Raw genomic sequence first — 22,566 nt, 5'->3', positions numbered from 1 at the left:
TGCTTCACTTGGGATATCTGTTTGCTTCACTTGAGATACTCTGTGTTTTTTGTGGTTTGTTTTGTGGTTTGTTGGTTACTGTTGTCCTTTGTTTGTTCGCTGTTTTGTTTTAACAAAAATACTTGCAAATAGAAAATGCATTTGTTTTATGCAGCCTAGCACATGAAAAAGCAAACCAGTAAGGGTACACAAGATATTAATTTAGAAAGCAGAATCTAAGAGTCTGTTTTTAGACCAGCTCAATAAGATAACCAACAATATTTTAATTACTTTGCTTTTGAAATAAGTGAAAGGTTATGACTGTCCCAGGTATCAAGCCAGTGTGGGGATTAAGGAGAGCTAACTCACAGAAATCTTAGCAGCAGTTCAGCAGCATTTTATTTTGCTTTCCACTAAGCTGTCACATGTGGTCTTCCATTCTGGAATGTCTTTCATTCTGCTTTGCAAGGATTGCAAAAGAGTGCAAACCTTCTATTTTGCAACTTGCAAAATTTCTAGGTTTATGTTACATTTTCAACTACTAGTAACACTATTTTCCATTCAGACTGAGTTCAGATGCTATTTAGACAACATGATCAGCTATTTAAAGGGTGTGGGATTGAATGACTTCTGCTATACAGTGAAAGTGACACCAATAAAACACTCCTCAAGCATTATGCATAGTTCTTTCAGCTGGGAAATTACAACTGTTGCAGATGATGTTTAGGGCTTTAGACAAATACACTGTGAAATACATGCTTCAGGCATGCAGTAAGAGTAAGAAAAAAGTCATCTCATGATGTAACATACATGACATGAAAACCAAAATTAAATCACAGAATCACCAAGACTGGAAAAGACCACTGAGATCAAGTCCAGTCTATAACCTAACACCACAACGTCAGCTAAACCATGCAACCAAGTGCCACATCTGGTCTTTTCTTGAAGACCTCCAGGAATGGTGACTCCACCACCTCCCTAGGCAGTCCATTCCAGTGCCTAATCACCCTTTCTGTGAAGAAGTGCTTCCTAATATCCAGCTGTGGTGGAGGGGCAGCAGCCCCAAAACTGAGGCCTCTCTATGCCTCTACATGCCTGGACATGTTTTTCTGCCAGGGACCCATGGCAGTAAAGAGGTTGTGTAACACACACACGCCCAGTCCATGTACCCCTGGGGTCTGCCCAGGTAATCCCCTATTGGGAGGGTCCAGGCAAACAGCTACAGCCTATTAAGGTAAGGTTTGGGCTTACTGCCAACCTGATTGGTCACTTTAGATGGCCAAATGAGCCATGAATCTAGGCTCAGAGTCTATAAAGAGAGGTGCAATGGAGCACCACGTGTTCAGAGCGTTCAGAGGTCCAGACTTAGAGGTTCAGACTCAGCTCTGATCCATATAGCAGCATGCTGCTGCCCTGACCTGCTTGCATGGCCTAGACACAGAGTCAGGCCCTTACTCTCTTGCAAACATTACTGAGGCTCAGCCCTCTCAAATTAATCTCAAGGCGCAGTTAAGCTGTCTGTGAACCCTTTGAGAAGCAGAGCACATGCATGCCTGCACTTGGTACATATATGGGGAGCTGAGAGCCTCCTGCCTAAGCCTAGAGCAGCCGTACATACTGGCTTGCTGCCTTACATTTATCTACGGAGATCGTCTCCCTGCAGCCCGGCACACTGCTTGCCAGCTGTCCTGTAAGCCTGGAAAGATCCAGACCCAGCAGACCTTTCAGACTGTCTGCTAACCTACAAACACAGCCTGCTAGCTGTGAGACGACCATGTCAGAAGCTACACGGACAAATCCTTCTCCTGCACCTGGAAATCCTGCCAGCTGATCATCCCTGGACACACACAGCATCCAGAAGCAGCAGCACCGAGGCAGACCACTTCAACAGGAGAGAAGGTCAGAGAAATCCTGTTTACCCCAGAAGCTGGGAACACTTATCATCTCCTGCAAGCCAGGACAGATTCCAGCCTCACCAAGACCTGAATACTGGGCACAAGCTGTGACACAATCCCGGGAGAGTGATTAATGATTAATACTTAACAGCAACACATTTAGGCAAGTTTTAATTCCTTTGTAAAATAAGCTATCTCTGTTTGAAGAGCAGACACAGTTTCAGCCCTTGCTGGGCAAACAGTAGAGTTGTTAAGAGGCATTAAGCCTAAGAAAATCTTTCTCTCTGTCTATAGTTGTTGACAATTTGGTATTTCCATTTAATAATCCAATCCCTGTAAATATATCCCTACTGTTTTCATAACTTTGCACAATGAACTTGATTACATAGTGGCTGGGGGTGGTACAAATTTGTAAATATTAATTTTAATAAATAATTTTATAAAAAATTAATACCGCCTCAAATCAATTTCTCACCTTCTCCTAATAAGGAAGGAATAAAAGAAACCCCCTCCACCACCCCAGCCTAAACCTTTCCTCGTGCAGCTTCAGACCATGCCCTCTTATCTTGTCACAAATTGTCTAGGAGAAGAGCCTGACCCCCACCTGACTACAACTACCCTTCAGGTACTTGTAGAGAGTGATAAGGTCCTCTCTAAGGCTTCTCCAGGCTGAAAGACTCCAGCTCCCTCAGCCTTTCCTCATAATACTTCCCTCCAGCCCCCTCACTAGTCTCATTGCTCCAGCACCTCAATATCCTTCTGAAACGAGGGGCCCGGAACTGCACAGCACTCGAGGTGAGGCCTCAACAGTGCCAAGTACAGGGGCAGAATTACATCCTTAGTTCTGCTGGCCACATTATTCCTGATACAGGCCAAGATGCCATTGGCCTTCCATGCCACCTGGGCATACTGCTGGCTCATGTTCAGCTGGCTGTCAACCAGCACTCCCAGTGTCCCAGTAAATACATAACTGGAAACATGTATACTATACTGGTTGACATAATTCTTAACAAGGTGTCTTCCTTGTCATGCTGGTGAGTGTGTATTTGAGAATTTATCCATGAAATGTATTCCACTTCTAATACAGTGCTTTCACTATAGGTTTCTTCATCCCTGCCTGTACTTTGCACAAATCTGAACGTTTCATCAGTACACTGGTACTTTCTGTGCATGTTTCAAAGGCAGCACTATAAAATAAGAAACACAAAGTAGTATTGAAGAACTAGTGATACATGTAGGGATATGGAGTAGCCATTGCACTAATTCTGTGCTCCATGTGTTTTGTAAAACTCTTACAAAAATGTTTAATATGATGTAATAGATTCTGTGATAAATACAGGGTAATGTAAAGAATAAAATATTTAGGTATATTAAAATATACACTGTCTTTGAAAATTAATTCCTTATTTCCTTTGCAATCTATACATACTGATGCCTTATGCTTTGTCAAAGGCAATAGGTAATCTATATTGAAGAGGTTCCTGCAGTGTGCTTCTGTTGACTTAACCTAGCTTTAGGTTACAGTAACTAAGAAGCTTGCCTAAACCGGCACTCATTGCCTGAATGCCTCTCATGCCTCCTGCTGACTGTCAGAAAGAGCGGGAGAGCGAAGTCTTCAAATCTGCACTATGGTATCCTAATTCTAGATTGCAATGGTTGCAGCACTGCTGGAATAATGGCCCTCCATTTCAGCTGTGTCTAAGCAGGCTGTCCTAGACAGATCTTCAGAAAACACCTTATTCCATACAGACAGAAGTGAAACTTCATCTTGCATGTTTAGACCCATTTGGTCTAGCTTTGGCTTCCTCACACAGTTATTGGTGCTGTTAAACAACTTTCTCCATTTATAAATGGCACATGTTTCCACGTACTCATATGCAAAGGAGAGAACAGAGTTCTGCAGTCAAAAAGACATCAAGAATAAGAAAGAGTTAAGAAAACTTTAAAACTGAAATATTTTGTGCTTTTTCGTATAGCCAAAGAAGTATAGCCATAGTGAAAAGAAGATTGCTCAATACAGAGTCTTGAAGCATATAAAATAGGAGGTAAAAAAGCACATAGTAAAACCTGCGTCCCAAGAGACACGTTTGCTCAACTGTGAAAGCTGTCCTGAAGAACTCTTATTAGGCTTCCACTGACAGAATGTTCTCCCAAAATATTTCTGTGAGATGCACTGCATATACATGGGTCAATAACTTCTATTTTTTCATCAGTTCGTAATAGAACCAATACACCCTTGACAGGGGTTTTAAAAGTTTTCACATGATAGTAATTTACTGTCTTTGGTAAGTAAGTGACTTTTGTTTTTCAAAATAGTGTATTTTTTGACATGAAAAATGCTTCTAGAACTCCAAGACTGGCAATGGTTGTGATGTTTAAGGCTTAGCAATAGTTTTGCAGGGCAATTTGATTACTTCAAGAACATTCTGGAGTCATATGTTTCCAGATGAAGAAGGGAGAAACAAGTAGTTATGTTAACTGCTCCTAAAAAGCCAGAAGGTTAAAGGCAGCTAAAATCCAGGTCATGCCACACAACCTGAAAATCTCAGAGGGAAGGTGTCAGAAACCAAACACAGAGGTTTTGAGGTAGAAAAAAAAAGTTTTCATAACCCATTTGGCTCTGTGAAAACCTTGAATAAGAGTCAAGACACAGAATCTGATATTCCAGGTTTAAGGAAATAATTGGGGGGAAAAAAAGACTGTTTCATGAAAATGTATTTGAAATATTATAAAGTTACTATGAAAATATCTGTGCTATAAATAGCATATAACAGGGAATAGATATTTGGAGACTGCAAAGACCTTTTAGGATGCAATTTCAACTCATTTCTATCACCTAACGGGCAGGAGAAGCTCAGACACTGAGTGTTCACTACGAGTCAGGACAATAGTGTGCAGCATTCTCCCTAAGCAAACTCCATTACAGTGTACACCTTGAAGGTATCTTTTATTACATTGCAGTGGGCTATAGGAATGAGTATCATCACAACAGTAGATATATTTAATGATAATATATGTATGATGAGAATGGGCAAAGAAGCATCAGAAAGAAGAGAGCAAGTTAAAACTAGTATTTTAGATGTAATTATTCTCACAATTAGGATTTTACTTTGCAGATCCTTCCAGTAATACCTAACATGAGCCCTTATTCCTGGACTTACAAATTTAATTTTAATCTGTATCTGACAATTACCATGCAAAATATTAAGCAGACACAATTATTAGGCCTTGTTTTCCTTAAAACCCTGTGAGGGTGAAATATTTGGAAGTTTATTTGGAGAAGCAGTGGATGGCACTGTTGGGCTACAATTATAAGGCTGTAGATGTAAATCTGAAATCTTAAAAACTTACACAGATTTTTGCAGCTGCTTCAGGCACATAAGTCTGATGTCAACTCGGTCAGAGTATGTTGAAGATTTCACAATGAATGTGGAAGTTAGTTTATATACTGAAAGTTGTGTAATAGGGGTATTATTTCAGGTATTCCAAGTGAAGCAGAATGGCTCACATGCTTGTCTCACATTGCAGTATAATCACATTTAGACTAAAGAAGAATTACTTGACAACACATGTGAGTGTTGTTATGGATTAATGACTGCGTATATATTCTTAAAATGCTCACTACTGAGCATCAAAACTACTAAACCATGTATCTTAGCACCACATCTATGCACCTTTTAAACACCTCCAAGGATGGGGATACAACCGCATCCCTGGGGAACCTATTGCAGCATTTGATAACTCTTCCAGTGCAAATGTTCCTTCTAATATCCAATCAAAACCTCCTCAGGTGCATAGGGAGCAGAGACCAACACTCACTTCACTACAACCTCCTTTAGATAGCTGTGGAGAACAGTAAAGTCTCCCCTTAGCTCCTTTCTTCCAGAATGAAAAAATAACGGTTACCTCAGCCCCTCCTCTTGAGATCTGTTCTTCAGACCCTTCATCAGCTTCACTATCCTCCTCTGGACCCAGCCCAGGATCTTAAGGTCTTGTAGTGAGGGGCTATCATGGGTGCTGAGTACAGGGGGGCAATCACTTCTTTAGCCCTGCCAGTCACAAATGAGTAACTGAGATGTGTTTTCTATTCATAGGCTGGATGCCACTTCTTAAAACTGTTTGCAATTAATTCTCAACTTGTTTTCCTACACACTAACATTACACATGAATGGGGTGAGGGAATGGGGTTTCTCTTTAGTCAAGGGCTTTTCTTCTTTAGTTTATCTTCTGTATTCATACTCAGAACACTAAGTATTAGTTTGGAAAGTTATCTTAAGTAGAGTTCATTATCCAGAGCAAAGTATTTTATGATGTGTGTGTGTGTTACTCATTTTCAGGACAGCACATTGACTAAATAATAAAAAAAAGAAAATTACTATTAAAAAAATCATGGCTCATAACCACAACAAACTCAGTTTCAGTAGTAATAAATATTATATTGTGCATGAAAAATTGGTATTAAAAAAGTGTTTATGATGATCCATTCATACCTGTTCAACATCTTCATCTGCACATGATATAAAACTGGGAGCAGTAGCAGATAAGCTACTTAGGGGTATGCTGCAATCCAAAGGGACTTCAACAGGTTGGAGAAATGGACCAACATGAATCTCATGGAGTTCAATAAGAAATGCAATGTCCTGCATCTGAGGATGACCAATCCCAGGTACCAGTCTATGCTGGGAGTCACTCAGCTGGAAAGCAGCTCTCACAAAAATGACTTGGTGGTCCTGGTGGACACCAATTTGGACATAAGCCAGCAATGTCTGCCCCCGTTGAAACAGTCAGTGTTATTCGGGGCTGCAATAGGCTAAGCACTGTCAGCAGGTGGAGAGAGGTGATCCTTCCCCTCTACTCTGCATTGGTGGGCCACATCTGGAATGCTATGACCAGTTCTCTCCCCATTATTACAAGAGAGATATGGACAACCTGGAGACAGTTTAATGAAGGGCCACAAAGATGATTAAGGGACTGAAGCATCTCCATTTCATGGGACATTCTGATGTCTTATCACCTGAAAATGTCAAAGTAAGCTTGTTTGTAAAACATTGACTTTGTTTTTTAGAACAACATTTGGCACATGCCAAGTGTTTGTCCAAAGTCTCCTCCCTTTATTTCGTTCTAACACTGACTGCAGAAGGCAGGGAGCCTAGCAGTTCCAAAGATGAAAGTCTGAAGGTGAGAGAATCAGCTGCTCTGGAATTCTCAACACTAAGGAGTTGCTCTAAAGCTACAGTTATCGAAAGTTCATCTTGGCACATTTTTCTTTAACACTAAGGATCTTCAGAAATTGATTTGTTTTCTTTAGAGTCCACAAAACATGTAGAATCCCTGTTCTGAAGACAGTCCCTGGTTTGAGTATAACTTCCCATGGATTTTGGACTCTGTTTTATAGCAAGGAACTCCACAGTGTTTCTTTTAAGGGAGCACTTGCTTGAAGTTAAATGTTCTGGGAAAGCAAGTTCTTCAGCAGCCTAAGGAATCCTGCCCACAACTCTTTGAAAGCAGACTTCATATTCAGACATTATAGATTTTGAAACCTGATGCTTTTTAATTGTTTGTATAATGAAACCATATTTCTGATGAAGAGTGCACACAGCATTTACTGAAACTTAGAGCACTAACAAGTCCCAAAAGGAGCCATATACAGTCTGCCTCAGCTAGAAATACACTCTTGAAATAAGGTTGCTAATTAGATGTTCAAATGTATAATGGAATGAGTAGGCAAGTTCAAAAAGAACTGTCATATTGCACATATAAACCATATCTGTAGCTTTATTTCAAAGTTCAAACTTGAATGTATTACATAGTACATTATGAAGATTTTTTTTTTTTTAATTTTCATTCTAAGCATTTGGGATCTGTCACAGTAATCAGCTTAACAGGCCAAATAATCTTGAGCACAGATCCTAGAAGTATTTGACCAGCCTATATATGTTTTTTCAGAACATGGGCACCAAATGATTCATAACAGTTTCTTCCAGTGCAGACTAGAAAACATGTCCTTTCTTGGACCCTCTCTATGTGAGTGGTCTGTGGACCACTATCTTGAAAGACTGAAGGACCAAAGCTTAAAATATTGCCTATTTTGCTTTTAACATGACCTTTGTGCTGTTCTGTGTCATTGGCAGGGTGGTACAGTAGTGTCTCATCTATACTAATCTCTGACGACTGTAAACTGTTAAGGTGATTAACTAGAAAAGACAGCTCTCTCACCACATGTATAGAATCACTGTGAACTGGGTCATATCTGCATATTTCATGCACTCCTTGGTAGCAAAATTTGATAAAGGGAAGCAGAGTTTATAATATTTTATACAATCCTTTTTTTTCTTTTCAATCTAAACTTAAGAACTGTTTAAAATCCATTGACACTAAAATTAAAACTCTACTAATAAAGTTCCCAGGTACTTCAAAATCCCATTACAACTTGCTCTTTGATACTGCAGTAAGTGCCCCTTCAGCTTCACAAAATGAATCTTTATTACAGTAAGAATTTAAAACAAAAGGGCACAGTGGAGACAATGATGAACTAAGTATGCTTGAATTTTAAATCTAGATATGAAAATAATTTTTAACAGATTACAAACAAATCCAGTGCCTAATACCACAATGGAGACTAATCCAAAGGGGAAAATTTTCCAGTCCATCTCCTGTAAATGCTTCTGTGATCTCAACAGCTGTCTCAAAAGACAGCTAAGTATATAGTCACAGAAATAAGCTATAATTTTTCACACACCTGTATACGGCCATAGAAATTAATTGTATTTTCTCATTGTATTTATTTTGAATCTACTTGAGGTAGATTTTAACATTTCTGGTTGCTTCTCTAAAAAATACAGATCACAGGCAGAGCTTTCATTTCCAAGACACCTCTATTCCTTGATGCCTGCATTATATAATTACAGTATCCACACATTCGACGTCATCTCTGATTCAATACTAGAGTAGCTGTAGAGCACTTTTTTATTTATCAAGGTCATATCTTGATGGCTGCACAAGCTTAGATAAATCAGGTGTTAAGCAGGCACATCTCCAAGGAATCTGGAAATTCTCTCATCTGCAATCCTCAGCATATCTTATTATTTACTGCCAAAGAAATGACTGATTAATTTTGTCATCTTTGCTCTGTGATTTTTGCTCAGCTGAAACTGCCTGCCCTCTTCTGCAATGCCTGATCAGACCTATTTAAGTTGATGCCTTTGATCGCAGACACTGAGGAGCTTGCTGACTTAGGCTTTGACTAAACATTCTTCCACTGCAATATTCATGCACAAAATCCTAAATGATAACTGACAGTCAATGTAGATAACAAAAACTTGTGAGAAATTGCCACTATTTTACTGATGCTCAGAATAGCTTTACTTGTACTAGAGATATCAGTCAAGAAGAAAAGTTGCTATTAATATGACGAAGGCCCGACAAATTTTCCTTTGATGAATAGTTTATTTCTCACAAAGTATCTGAGGTCAGGGAAAGAAAGGCTGTTACTGAAAAGCTATGCAGTATGATTTTCTAAAAAATGCTTTAAATACTTTCTGAAGTGTGATATCATACTTAGTTTTGGAAGCTAGGGGCATTTTACTATCAAACTGGTCCAAACAAAATTATCAAAACAAAGCTAATAAAAAACCCCCAAAACCCAAACCAAGAACACAATGAAAGTTAAGCCCTATGAAAAAAAAAATCTGCCTTCAGCTCTTTATTAATCACATTCCAACACCAGAGGCTAAAAGTACATCAAACTGCACCAAATCCTTTTCACATGACAACCTCATAAATTATTCAACTCATTAGTAACATGAAGAGGCATAAAAATAACATCAGTGTTAAGGATGTTTTCTTACAGGGAAAGGTCAGCTAAAAGTTTTAGTATTAAAATTCAAAGGCTTAAGCCTCTGAAAAGCACACCTAGATAAGACCTGTGAATTGTAACTTTAATGCACATTCCTTTCAATTTCTGTATGTTAATATGTCTGCAAAATTAATATAATTAATTTGAATTCTGCAAACAAGACAACTTCAATCTACTGTAATCTTTATGCCACCATCAATTTTGATGTGAACCTCCCTTAAACACACCTGAACTTTAATTTTCCTGTACCGTGAATGCACTAACAGGTGAGTAGTGTGAAAATATACAGACGCTATCCAATACAAAACTAGAACTATTTATGTCTCTCTTTTTTTGGTTGTAGCTTTGTCTCACAGACTAGCTTTACTACCAAGCAGCTGTCCCCTGCACTAAACACAGAAACTACATAAATGTAAACTATTTCCAGCATTCTTGCAAAGATACAATATTCCTGTTGTAAAGGCATGAAACAAAGCCCACGCAAATGGAAAGCTCCTGCTCTTAAAAAACAAAGAGACAAACAAAAAAAACCCCTTACAAACAAAGAAACAAAAAACCTTCCAGGATAATTTAAAGGCTTAAAACTTTGTAATAGTTTTTCCTGTTTAGTGCTAGTTCAGTATCCAATATGAAAAATATCAGTAAGAACATTTTAAAGGGTTTTTATCCCTGTATAACACATAAAGGCCATTTCCCTTACAGAGGCAACACAGTAATTAGCATGTGTTTGCAATGCCTCTCATCTCTATTTTAATGTTTTGAAAGAATGTGGAGAAAAGAACCATTTGGCAAATATCCAGCATTATATACTACTAGGGAAAATGTCTTCCTTAACTTATGAAGAGCTTATGACCTTAAGTCCTTCACATGATAGCTTTCATGCTTAAGTGAATATTAATATATACTAGCTAGTATAACTGCACATGCAGATTTTAGTTTATATGTCTAACTTTGTTGGAATACCTGCTATTTGCCTGAACAACCTGCAAAGTTCATGAAATGCACAGGTCACGCAATGTTGACTTTGTATCTATGATATTGAGAACTTGCGGCAACATTAGCCCTTGGCTACACATCAGCTGAAAGGTTCAACTCACTTTGTGTACAATTACTTCCATTTTTAACTCCTAGAAGAGCTAAAGAATTACAGGATTTGTTTTCAGTATTGCCGTTTCTGGTTTGGTTGTTTTTTTTTGTTTTTTTTTTTTTAACAACAACAAAAGGATATAAAAACATAATCCTATTTTTAAAAGTCCTGTCTGGTAACTTAGAGTGGTACCCCATCTTAAATCTGAGAAATATACTTACTTTCAAATTGGGAGTACTCAGGTTTTATTTGCTATTGCTACAAGTCACTAAACATATACAAATTTTACATGATATATGGAAATTTTATGCCTGTTCCTCCTTTCTCTAGCTACCTCTCCATGAAAATCAAATGTTGTCTAATTCTTCAATTCCTAGACTAATGATCCTACATAGTCAGTTCACAAACTCACAAACTTCATAATAGATTATAAATCAGATGCTAGCTCAATATAAGAAATTTAAAATACTCATCAATAGGAATATTTTAAAGGGTTCTTGTATGGGTATAATGCATGAAGCTCATGCTTTTGTTTAAATTACTTTAAAGAAGTTCTTTTGTATTTAGTGATTTGCAGAAAACATATATGGCTGGATGCTAGGACAAAAAAAAAAAAATCAGAACCAGTTAATTTCTCATTCATAGCAAATATCCAATGGAACTATTACAACACATTAGTTTGATGGCCTAGCAGTTTCATTCTGTCACTCTGAAGAGACAAGTTCAGTTTCTTTTACACGTGTCTCAAAATTAGTGTTTGGGAATGCTAAAGAGGCACAGTGTGAATCCCTTGGGGATGAGAAAAATTAACAGCCCACAAGCTCAAGTCTTCTGGTTTATTAAAGTGTGAGAATTGAAATAATTCCTTTCCTAAAAATATACTGTCCTAGGGATTCTCAACACTGTCTTTAGAAAAGAAGGGACATGATCCTCACGGATTCATGGACATCAAGAAAACATCATAAGGTATATTTTTAAGTAGGAGTTAGTACTGACCATATTCCACAGCAGCTTTTAGAAGAGCATCAGAATGAGTAGACCCAAAAGCATTGCGAACAAATCGCCTCCGTCGTCGCAAATCGTCCTCCCAGTAATCCAAGCGCCAGAAATCATGCAGTTGGCTATGAAATAAAGAACACACAGACATCAGCACCTACCACAGCTTCAACTGGATTTACAAACATTGTACTGTAATTTCACTGCTGCTTTTTTCAGTTTCAGGAATACAGTCTTGTAGAAATATATATTACTAAAACTTACAATATTCTAATGTTTCTTTACATGCATTTATATATTATAAACCTCAGCACTGTCTGTCTCAAAATGTTCTGCCTGCTGCTAAAAACATTAATCACACTGAGCCCATTAACAAATGCAGCATCAAATTACAAGTATTAATGGCACAGCTTGCTTTCTTTTACAGTGTTTTTAACAAGGCTTGTAAATCATAGAATGGACCTTAGTGCAAATAGTTTGCAATTTAATGACTATGGTCCCTTAGCAGACTGAACTTAGAAGTATAAAATATTGCCCACTTGAATTTTGTGGAACTATGATTAAACTAATGTGCTGAAATATTCATTGAAATAATTCCCCACTGCCCCTAGCAACCTGAGAAAATTGCAATTTTATTCATTATTAATAACACTGAATTAGAGCTGCAAAAAAAATCCACCATGTGGTAATTGTCTTGGTAAATTATTATTTCAGCATTAACAGAGTACTAGGACGATTTTATAGCTTCCAGCTAATACAAGCTATTAACAACCATGGCCATCTTTGTGTTACATTGCCTTTTTACATTCAAAAGCAACATTAAAGTTCCATAGAATGATATAAACCACTGTTAATCTGTTTTCAAGCCAAAATACACACATAATAATCTGTTACTAAATTTCAGTTCAAAAAGAAATAACCAGGTCCACTTTCAGAAAACTTCTTGACCTGATCAGCACAAACACCTCTCATATCAATTTTACAAGCGTGCTGCAAGATATTTGGCCAAAGCTGTGTTTTAAGACAACATATATTAAAACATTTGGAACACTATCTAAATGGGAAAATAACTGATACTCAAAATGTTTGTAGATGCCTGCTATCACCAAACTCACAAACATGCTATGCACTTAAAGTGATTCTGCAGATCATGACCTTGTAGACTACAACTAGGGAATTACTGCCTTCAGCCAGTCATTTTCAATTTATTTGCAGAACCCTGGTGGTGCAAGGTCAAAACACAGATGAAATAAAAGAGGTAAGTTTTTCACTCACTAGTATGGACTAGATCTTTGCTGGACTTTTCTAGGTGCTACTTAAATCACTGTTGCCTTCATTTTGCCAAGCTATCTGCTGGTAGCCGTTTCCAGAGGAAATGCAGAAATATGTTAATGTTGAACAGATCTTTAAATTTTTTACCCTTAACCGTTTGTTTGGGTTTTTTTAATGCTTGCACGAGCTCTTATCCAGCTTTACTAAATGCTGTCCTGAGACATGGATGGGTTCTGCAGGGTACAGCACTAAGGGCAGTGGAGGTAGCAGCATACCTTCTAGCCACCTACAAATGTTCAGAAGCAGCACACCATCATTTTTAGTTGGTGCTGTATTTGACATTTTCACTATATGTTTCTTGAGTGTGTGTGGAGGTGCTGCTTTCACTGCTGTCTTGCAGAACAGGCATTTTACTTATCTACAAGTAGTGAGGAAACATCTTAGAAGTTTATTGAGAACTGCTTCCTCACCGGAAGCAATTCTGAGCATCTTGTGTAAAGCTGAGACAGTGTCTCTAAGCTCAGTGGAGGGAAAATGCATCATTAATGGCCTGGCCTACATGCTATGAGACAGAAATATCTTGCTACCATGAGTGCTAATTATCTTTTGCTAAGTAAAATAGCTTACTTCAGGTTTGTACTCCACTACAGTTTCTAGCTCACAGATGTTGTATTAGCCTTAAGTATCAGTCCCTCATTTCTCCTTCTACAGTGAGCACTGAATAATTTTATTGCAGCTGCTAAATCCCCTTGACCCTTATATATTATGAATGTAAAATGAGCAGACCACTGCCCCATAGTTTAAAATACAAAGCTTAAAGATTCCTTGTGCACTCCAAGTCTGTATTTTGAACTGAAAATATCAAAGATAATCCTAAAGGTTTTCTATGAGAGATTTTTTTGAAAAGGAAGAAAGTTTTCAGTTTTAATTTTATCTAAGAGTAGGTCATGATAGGACAGGAGTAAAGATATGTATTAAACGAAAGCTCATTCAAAGACAAGAGTTCTCTGAAATTGTATTTGTCTCAGTAACCACAACAACTGTTAGATTGATAAAATGATACAACTATGTAAGAATAATAATTAAAAAAAAATTCAGAAACTTTAAAAATTACTTTGTAAATTTATGTGTTTGATCTAGAAATTCAATAATTTCATTAGTCAGTCTCAGAAGAATACAGAATAATACAGTATATCCTCAGCAGAAAGTAAACCAAGTTTTGAAGTCACTACTTTAATGAAGTGCTAAGTAAAGAAGTGATGAAATTGACAGAGGATAAAGTCTGTTTTGGGGATTCAAAAAGAGGTCACAAGTTCACCAGGGATCAAAGTCTGAAATGTATACTAATAGTGCAAAATAGAAAAATTGAAATAATGGAATACAAACTGTATTCCTAACCGCAAATTATATGGCTTTTGAAAACACAACTGAAGCTTCTTCCTAGAGTTTTCCACAGTCTGTTATTACATACTTCTGGAGACTAGCAGATGGTATGTGAACACAAAAAAAAAGTTGTCTAAATCTTACCCAGCTAATCTCAGATTTTCCCTTGACTCCTTGAGCAACATCTTGAACAAAAATACAAGACACTTTCTCCTACCCTACTATTAGCAAGAAAGCAGATACCTGAAAAGCTGATGGTTATACTTCTAGTATTGAATGGTTTGAGTTTCATCACTTGCATTAGAGACAGAAAAATAAGTGGGATTTTCCTAAAAAATTCTATTATTGCATCTCTGGATTAGACTAAAATCAGCAGTAAGTAGTAGACTGTAGACACAAGCTCAGGCCTAAAATGAATAGTTTAACCTGCTTTAAAAGCCCAGAACTATGAATTGGATCAGTATTAATTTTTTTAGCCCTCAGATTAGAGTACTTTAGAAATACTTACATTCTAATCCAGTGCATATTATTCAGGCTTTAATTTATTTTAGGAATTTAGGTAGCTGTTAGGTAGTTCCAAATGACAGTTGCAAATCAAACAGAACTACACTTCCACAAGTCAGTCCTATAAGACAGCACATCTGCAAATTGTTCATATCTACTTCTGCTGCAATCCATTTTTCCTAGAAGTGACTCAACTAGATCAAGTCATCTCAATAATTTATTTCTGCAACAAGTATAATATCTTAAAAAGCTTTACTTTTTATAATAATGTATATTATTAATAATCCTTATTTCCATAGCCAACTAGATTATATGTAATTTCTCATTCCCCCATATCTTATACTAGTTAAGTGACATTTTTGAATCAAGGTCGTTTGAATGAATAAGTGCATATTAAGCATACTGTAATGGATTTCATTTTTTTAAGAACCAAAAGTTTGTAGCATCATTCATGAGCTACTTCCACAGACTTTAAATATAAATATTTCTGCATTGTTTAACTGAACAGTTATTTAAAATGCACCTTAAAACACGTGACCTAAAGAAGTCTGCACTATCAGTTTAATTGCCAAGATCATTTCCCTACAAACAGTAATATAATCTAATACAAATCTTTCTCATTCTTATAAAGAAGGCTGATATAAAGCCAGTTATATTACAAGGTTACTAATGATGAAAAAAATTATTTGGAGTGGTGTGCACATTGTAAACTTAATCCTAGACTTCAGATGTGCTATATTTGTTACAGCTAACACAGACACAGAATGCATCTTTACTACAGTTATATAAGTATTACAAAATCTGTTTCACTACCACTGACATCATTGGTGCCCACTTAGCAGCTCACTGTGCATGTCCTCCCACATCAAAAAGCATTTTATCTCGTTAAAGGCCAGCACTGGAAGGAAAGGGGAAATGGTGTTATGCTACTCCAGATAGCCAAGAGAGATTTAGAGGAAATGTCTTTGAAATCTCGCAGGAGCAAAACTCTGAACTGTCCATAATTCTGTACGTTAATCTGTTACCATACTGCACATAACCCTTCTATATATTTGAGAACAAATGTCATTGAGGACTAAAGTATTTGAGCTAGCCCAAACTCTTTCCCTCTTAGAGGTAAAATTGTATAGCTCTCTGTCACCAGAACAATTAGAGGAATACCAAGCCAGCTTGCACAGCAAAGTTCTCTCTGACTTTTCATAACATCTATAGGGCTTGGATTTTTTAAAGACAACTTTTGATTTGCTGTTAACTCTTATGGCTACAGCTCCTAATAAGTGTATGTGGATACTTTTTTTCTTACTTATGGATATTGGCTGTCCCAAACAGCAAGCCTTTGTTCACCTTGTGGGCAGTCAGCATCCATGACAGCAGTTCCATGGCTGTGAAACCCAGTGTGTGTTCATGCACAAATGCAGTTTGTTCTATGTCATCTATGGCTACATCAACTAGAGAAAAATACAAATAGTGGCAAGTAGCTGTACACATGTCCATAAAAGATCCTCAGACTGCAGACCAAAGGATGAGCTGCCAGATGGAAGAGATTAAGTTTGAATATGCTAATGAAGAGGAGCAAGCCCGAAGGCACGGGGGAAGGGGAAAAAGTTGTTTGGAAAAAAGTTTGGTCACAAAACTGGAAGGTTGTCTGAGAATCCACAGTTTTTTAAATACTGTGAAACTGCATAGAAAAGGCAAGGAAATGATTATCTGCAATTTCAAGAATTAGTTCTGGTTATATTTATATAACATATTTTAAAAAGGAAAACTAATTCTTTTCACAGTGTGAAATTATGACTCTGTTTTGAAGAACAAGAAAAAATGTTTATTGGAAAAGCGTAAAGCTTTTCCATAAGGTAATACAAAGAACAGAAAATTTGTTACACTAAAAAAAAGAAACAACTAAGAAAACTCAAGACACAAAAAATGCAAATTCTTAGGCAATATTTTTTACAGTTAAAAAATACAAGGAAAATATAAACATATATGCCAGATGATCGAAGTAGTAAAAGCCTTTGGTAAGGCTTTTACTACTAGCAAATACTATTCAGGAATGGGATAGCAGTAGATACAAGACTTGCATTATAAGTTTCTCTGACTGTTACTGAAACAGAAACAGTGACTCTTGGTTTTATTAAGATGATGAGACAGGAAGGTAAAAATTACTTCCCACATTATAATGGCTAAAAGATAACAGGGCCTTGCTGTACATAAACAGAAGCAAGTACCATAACTACTTACATAAACCAAAGATTTTTATAGTGACCAAACTCAGAAACCTTCACATTATTTTGCCAAAGTATGCTAGAGAATGCCAGAAATAAAACTAGAAATATTGACAACTAAGAAAAATACTAAATAAGTAATATCAATAATAATGTGACTAGTAAGACAGAGAATAAAGATGTTGATGAACCTGAGAGACATCTAATACACTGAAAATTGATAGTTCAAAAAAATCTTTAAGCATTCTTAGGACCTTTTTTATTTTCTCTTAAGTGCATATGCATAATTATTATTGTCAAACATCAGAGTATTTATCAGAGATTCAAGATAGGAAGGAGAAAGTCTCAGAAAAAGAGATTATAATTTAAATAGAAAGATGCAAAATATTGAGAGAAATTTAAGTAATATTTAAGTTTCTTTTAAGAATATGACGTTGAGTGATTCAAATCCTGTGTGAGAAGCTTCATATTGTAATTTTTGGAAGAAGCTGGATTGACATGTTTTAGGGAAGTCACATGGATTAATAAGGATTGCTGGAAACAGGGCTACAAAATGTAGTGTATCAGTACAATACATAGCAGTTATTATGCCCACAAAGTAGTCATGCAGGAAAACAAGCCATGAAGATGAACATCAGCTGGTGGAGAAGGCACTGGCAATAAATACCAGGGGGTGATGACTATGGCAAAGGGCAAACAAGGGATGCCTAGGGTGTTGGTTGGAGATAACACCTCTTAAGGGATGGCTCCACATATGTCTTGTATTTGTAACCACTGCAGCAAACTAGCATGGGTAGAAATGAGAGAGTTCCCTGTGAATTTGGTTAAGCAGTTAGAGTCCTGGACACTGACAGCTGGAGGAGATGATGTGGAAAGCATAGCAGACCAGATAGATGACTTACATCCCAGTGGCATGGCTAGACAGTGCACCAGCACCACTGTATTTATAGGTGTCATGAGAGATTAGAAGTATTTTTGTGCCTCCTGTGAAGGACTGACAAAAGTGTGAAAAAATAAAGTGAGAAGAGACATGAGACAGGAATCATTGGTGAAATTTCAGGAGAAATGTAGACTAAGTCAGAGTCCCTAAAAGGAAAATGGACTTGATAGGAAAGTCTAGAGTTAGGCAGTAAAATAAGAAAGGTAATAGGGTCTAACCAACAGATAATATTAGAATAATTTTATTGGAGCAAGAGTGAAGAGTTGATTAAAAGACTTATTCTAGCAATGTATTCCATAATACTGGGAAATGAGAAACCACTAAGATAACAGGTAGGGATGAAAAGACACTGAAAAGCATACTTCAAAGGTTTGAAATATAATTATTGATTAGTGAAGAGAAAGCAACACTGAGCTGTAAAAAATGGAGAAGTGGCAAGTTTGTAAGAAACACAGTTGTGGGAATAAACTAATGACTATGGAAACCAGTGGAGACTGGGAAATCGTCAAAGTTTTTACAATATGAAAGAAAAAGTGTTGAAGTTGTTTATATTTGTAAAGGATGAATACAATTCACAAACTTGCAAACTTCTACAGAGTTCAGTACTCGTGTGCTGTTGCCTTGCAAGGTTTAGGTGGAGGGGAAGAGTTTTCATGTGGACCTGGAAATAAGGGTGAAATAGAGCATGTAGGAACTCAAAATAAATACTATCCATATACTATTCATATCCAAGAAAATACTATCCATAATCAGCAGAACCAGAGCAGAGGAGTCACCTTTGAAATACAAAAAAGAAAACTGTCAACTCAGTTTCTCTCCTATTATCATGTTTCTAATGGTCTTGCATTAATAATGAAGGACAAAGCTGACAGAAACACAGGCTACAAATGAACAGAGGCTACAAATGAAGACAGAGAAAAAACTACCATAAGTCACCTAATGATTAAGCATCCACCAAACTCCTGGAGAAGAATTTTCTGGGAACTGTTTTAAAGTGCAGCATGCTTGTCAGAACAGTGAGAGTGATTCATGTGGCTTTTATTCTCCTCTAAGGCACTGGATAAAGGTATATTTAATAAATAGTCAGTCTCAAGGAAATCCTCCAAGTTCTGAAACTTTTATGACTTAATTTTGGAGAAAAAATTGAGAACATTGAAGTGTGAAAGATGAAAAATAAAAAAGGGAAGCTGAAAACAGTAATCTCTCTAGATGTATTAATCTTCACTTAGATGAGACATCAGAGAGGAATGTCAGTAGATCAGAAAGAGAGGCTGTGCTAAAAGAGATGCTCCTTTTAGCTATGGCAGCACCTGAAATACAAAATTCTGTCCCAGATTTTATTGTATGGTCTGAAAACTTGCTTCTGATCATCAGGAAAATTCATATAAAAGGCAGACAATTTTTATAGGAATTGAGGATTACAATATATTGTGTAGGACCTGAAGGAACAAAGTGATAACACACAAAGGAGGACTAACAAATGTCCTGACCATCTAGTTATTGTTTTAAAGCTTCAATCTCCAGAATGAGACGTTCATTCTGGAATGGCTTCTGTATTATTAAAAAGTAGTAAGCATATGTCGTGGAGGGCCTGTAGGCCCGAAAAGAGGCTTGTTTATGCCTTGCCTGGCCTGGACATGTCTTTCTGCCAGGACCCCTGGTTGTAAACAGGTTGTGTAAGCCACGCACACCCAGCTCGTGTCTCCCTGGGGCAAATCCATGTGATCCCCATATTTGGGAAAGTCCAGGCAAGAGGCTTCTGCCTATTATGGTAAGGTTTGGCTAACTGCCAACCTGATTGGTCATTCTAATGGCCAAAGAGGCCATTAATCTCAGCCCACAGTCAATAAATGGGGGTGCACAGGTGAGCAACACACTCTGACCCTACCAAAGCTCAGCTCTCTGGCCCTGCCCGCAGCTCTCTGACCCTGCCCGAAGCTCAGCTCGGACCACACTGCACTGCCCTGCTACTCTGACTCACCTGCAAGGCTCAGACATAGCTCTGATCTGCACTTGCAGCACTCAGAGGCTCAGACCTCATGCTTTGACTTATTCACAGCTCACCTGCCTGCGTACCTTAGATGCAGAGCTCATTTAAACCTGCACATATATATATATATAAGGAGCCTATAGCCTCCTAAGCCAGCTACGCACATCTGCGTGCTATCGTGCTATCAGGACCAGATTCTGCATTAATTTACCTACGGAGCTCAGACTCCTAGCACACACACACGGCTTGAACCCATGAAAGACCATGCCAGAGATAGCACAGATATTCTCCTGCTCCTAAAATCCTGCCAAGCTGATAATCTCTGGACACAGCATCCAGAAGAAGACAGCAGCATCAAAGGCAGAGATAATCCCTCTCCAGGAGAAAAAGTTAGAGGAAATCCTATTTCCCCAGAGACTGGGAAGATTCACCTATCTCCCCAGAAGCCAGGAAGATTCCAGCCTCAAAGAGTCCACAGGCAGATCCCTGAAGTCTGGACACTAGGCACAGGCAGCCCCGGAAGGTGATTAATAACTGATAAAGAGTTGTGAGTAAAAGCTTCAATACCTCTGTAATATAAGTTGCCTCTGCCATAGAGCAGAAGGAGTTTCAGCCCACCCTGCTGGGCAAATAGCATAGAAAGGAAACTCCTCTCTCTGTTTATAGTTTGAATGTTGTTAGTTAAATAACAAATTCCATGTACATATTTTATCCTAAATTGTTTTCATAACCATGCACTGAACTGGATATTAATATACAGTGGTTGGGAGTGGTGAGAGTTCAAAATATTGAATTTAATACATTATATTTTTATATAAAATTTTACCACCCCAAATTAATTTCTCTCCTCCACCAAATAGGTGTAGGTACTGAGAATCCCCCTCTGCAACAGCATATACCAAGAAGCAGCAGTTTTAGAGAAACAAGACTGACTGCATAAAACTATATGTAAAAAAAAGTGTAAGAAAAAAGCCATGTACCTCTTAGAAAAAAGCAATGGAAATGATAATAACTCAGATGTCTACAAAGTAAAACTAAAGGTAAGTGAATTTTTTAGTTAGTTGATTTAGCATAAAACATAAATTAATACAATATAACTATGGCAAATCTATCCAGATACTACGACAGAATCAAAGAATCGCCTGGTTGGAAGAGATCTTAAGATTACTGAGTTCGACTATAACCTGTACATAACTGTAAAATGATGTCCCTAAGTTCCTCATCCACATGTCTTTTAAACACCTCCAGGGATGGCACTTCCCTTGACAGCCTGTTCCAGTGCTTGACAGCCATTTCAGTGAAGAAAGTTTTTCTAATATCTAATCTAAATCTTCTCTAGTGCAACTTGAGGCCATTTTGTCTTGTCCTATCACTTGTTACCTGGGAGAAGAGGCTAGTTCCCACCTCACTACAACCTCCTTTCAGGAACATTGTAGAGTGTAAGGAGGCATCCCCTCAGCCTCCTCTTCTCCAGGCTGAACAATCCCATCTCCCTCAGACACTCCTCACAGAACTTGTGTTGAAGACCCCTCACTAGCCTTGTTGCTCTTCTCTGGACATGCTCCAGCACCTCAAAGTTTTGAGGAGCCCAAAACCGAACACTACACTCAAGAGGTGCAACATCATCAGTGCCCCAGTTTGGAGTAAGACTGTATCCCTGGTCCTGCTGGCCACATTCTTGATACAAGTCAGGATACTGCTGATCACCGTGGCCACCCGAGCATACTGCTGGCTCATATTCAGTTGACTGTCCCCCAGATCCCTCTCTGCCAAGCAATTTTAAAGCTATGCTTCCACAAGTCTGTACCGTTGCATAGGGTTTTTGTGACCAAAGTGTGGGATCTCACACCTTGCCCTATTGAATGTCACACTGAATGACACCTACTATGTGTGAAAGTAGAACACTATGTGTAGTACAGCTAAATGAAGCAACAGTTTCCTGAAGTTTCATACTCAGCTCCTTTTAGGCAATCTAACAACACTGAATGAACAATTAAAGTAATCTAAAAAGTCATCAGTTTGACACATCAGAATCATAATGGGTTTATTCAGCAACAAAATATCAATAATAGCAGAATGCAAATGCACCAAATTCTAGGAATAATAAATGGTATTTCTAGAAACACTAAAATTCACTCATCTTTTAAGGTTACTAAAATGAAGACATCTGTTTATCTTTTTTTTTAAAAAAAAAAAAAAAGGAAAAGAAAATGGTTGGAACAACAGTCAGTGCCTTAACTCAGATTTCTAGTTTGGACTCTTTATTCCATTTCAGAATATGCTGTCATCCCTCTAAATAAAGAAGAAACAACCCCCCCAAGTCTCCAAAGGACTCAAATCTCCTTTTTAAAGTTTCAGATAAAGGAAAGTTTGGGTAAAATTAATTTTGGAAGATACATTGAAAGAATATACACAATTTTAGGCCATTTAAAATGCATTTTTT

At 37.6% G+C, this 22,566-nt stretch overlaps 1 protein-coding gene across 7 annotated transcripts in view; it reads right to left on the bottom strand.

Moving 5' to 3' along the window:
• Window positions 1-22,566, bottom strand: part of NBEA (neurobeachin) — a 527,236-nt gene that overhangs the window by 188,907 nt on the left and 315,763 nt on the right. For all 7 annotated transcript variants that reach the window (XM_064173040.1, XM_064173052.1, XM_064173047.1 and 4 more), the window contains one exon: window positions 11,813-11,937. In XM_064173040.1, coding sequence (XP_064029110.1) covers window positions 11,813-11,937 — 125 coding nt within the window. The remainder of the gene's footprint in view (window positions 1-11,812; window positions 11,938-22,566) is intronic.

Source organism: Pogoniulus pusillus, chromosome 3, assembly GCF_015220805.1.
Source record: "Pogoniulus pusillus isolate bPogPus1 chromosome 3, bPogPus1.pri, whole genome shotgun sequence".
NCBI classification, from domain to species: domain Eukaryota; kingdom Metazoa; phylum Chordata; class Aves; order Piciformes; family Lybiidae; genus Pogoniulus; species Pogoniulus pusillus.
This window is presented reverse-complemented; position numbering and strand designations above follow the sequence as displayed.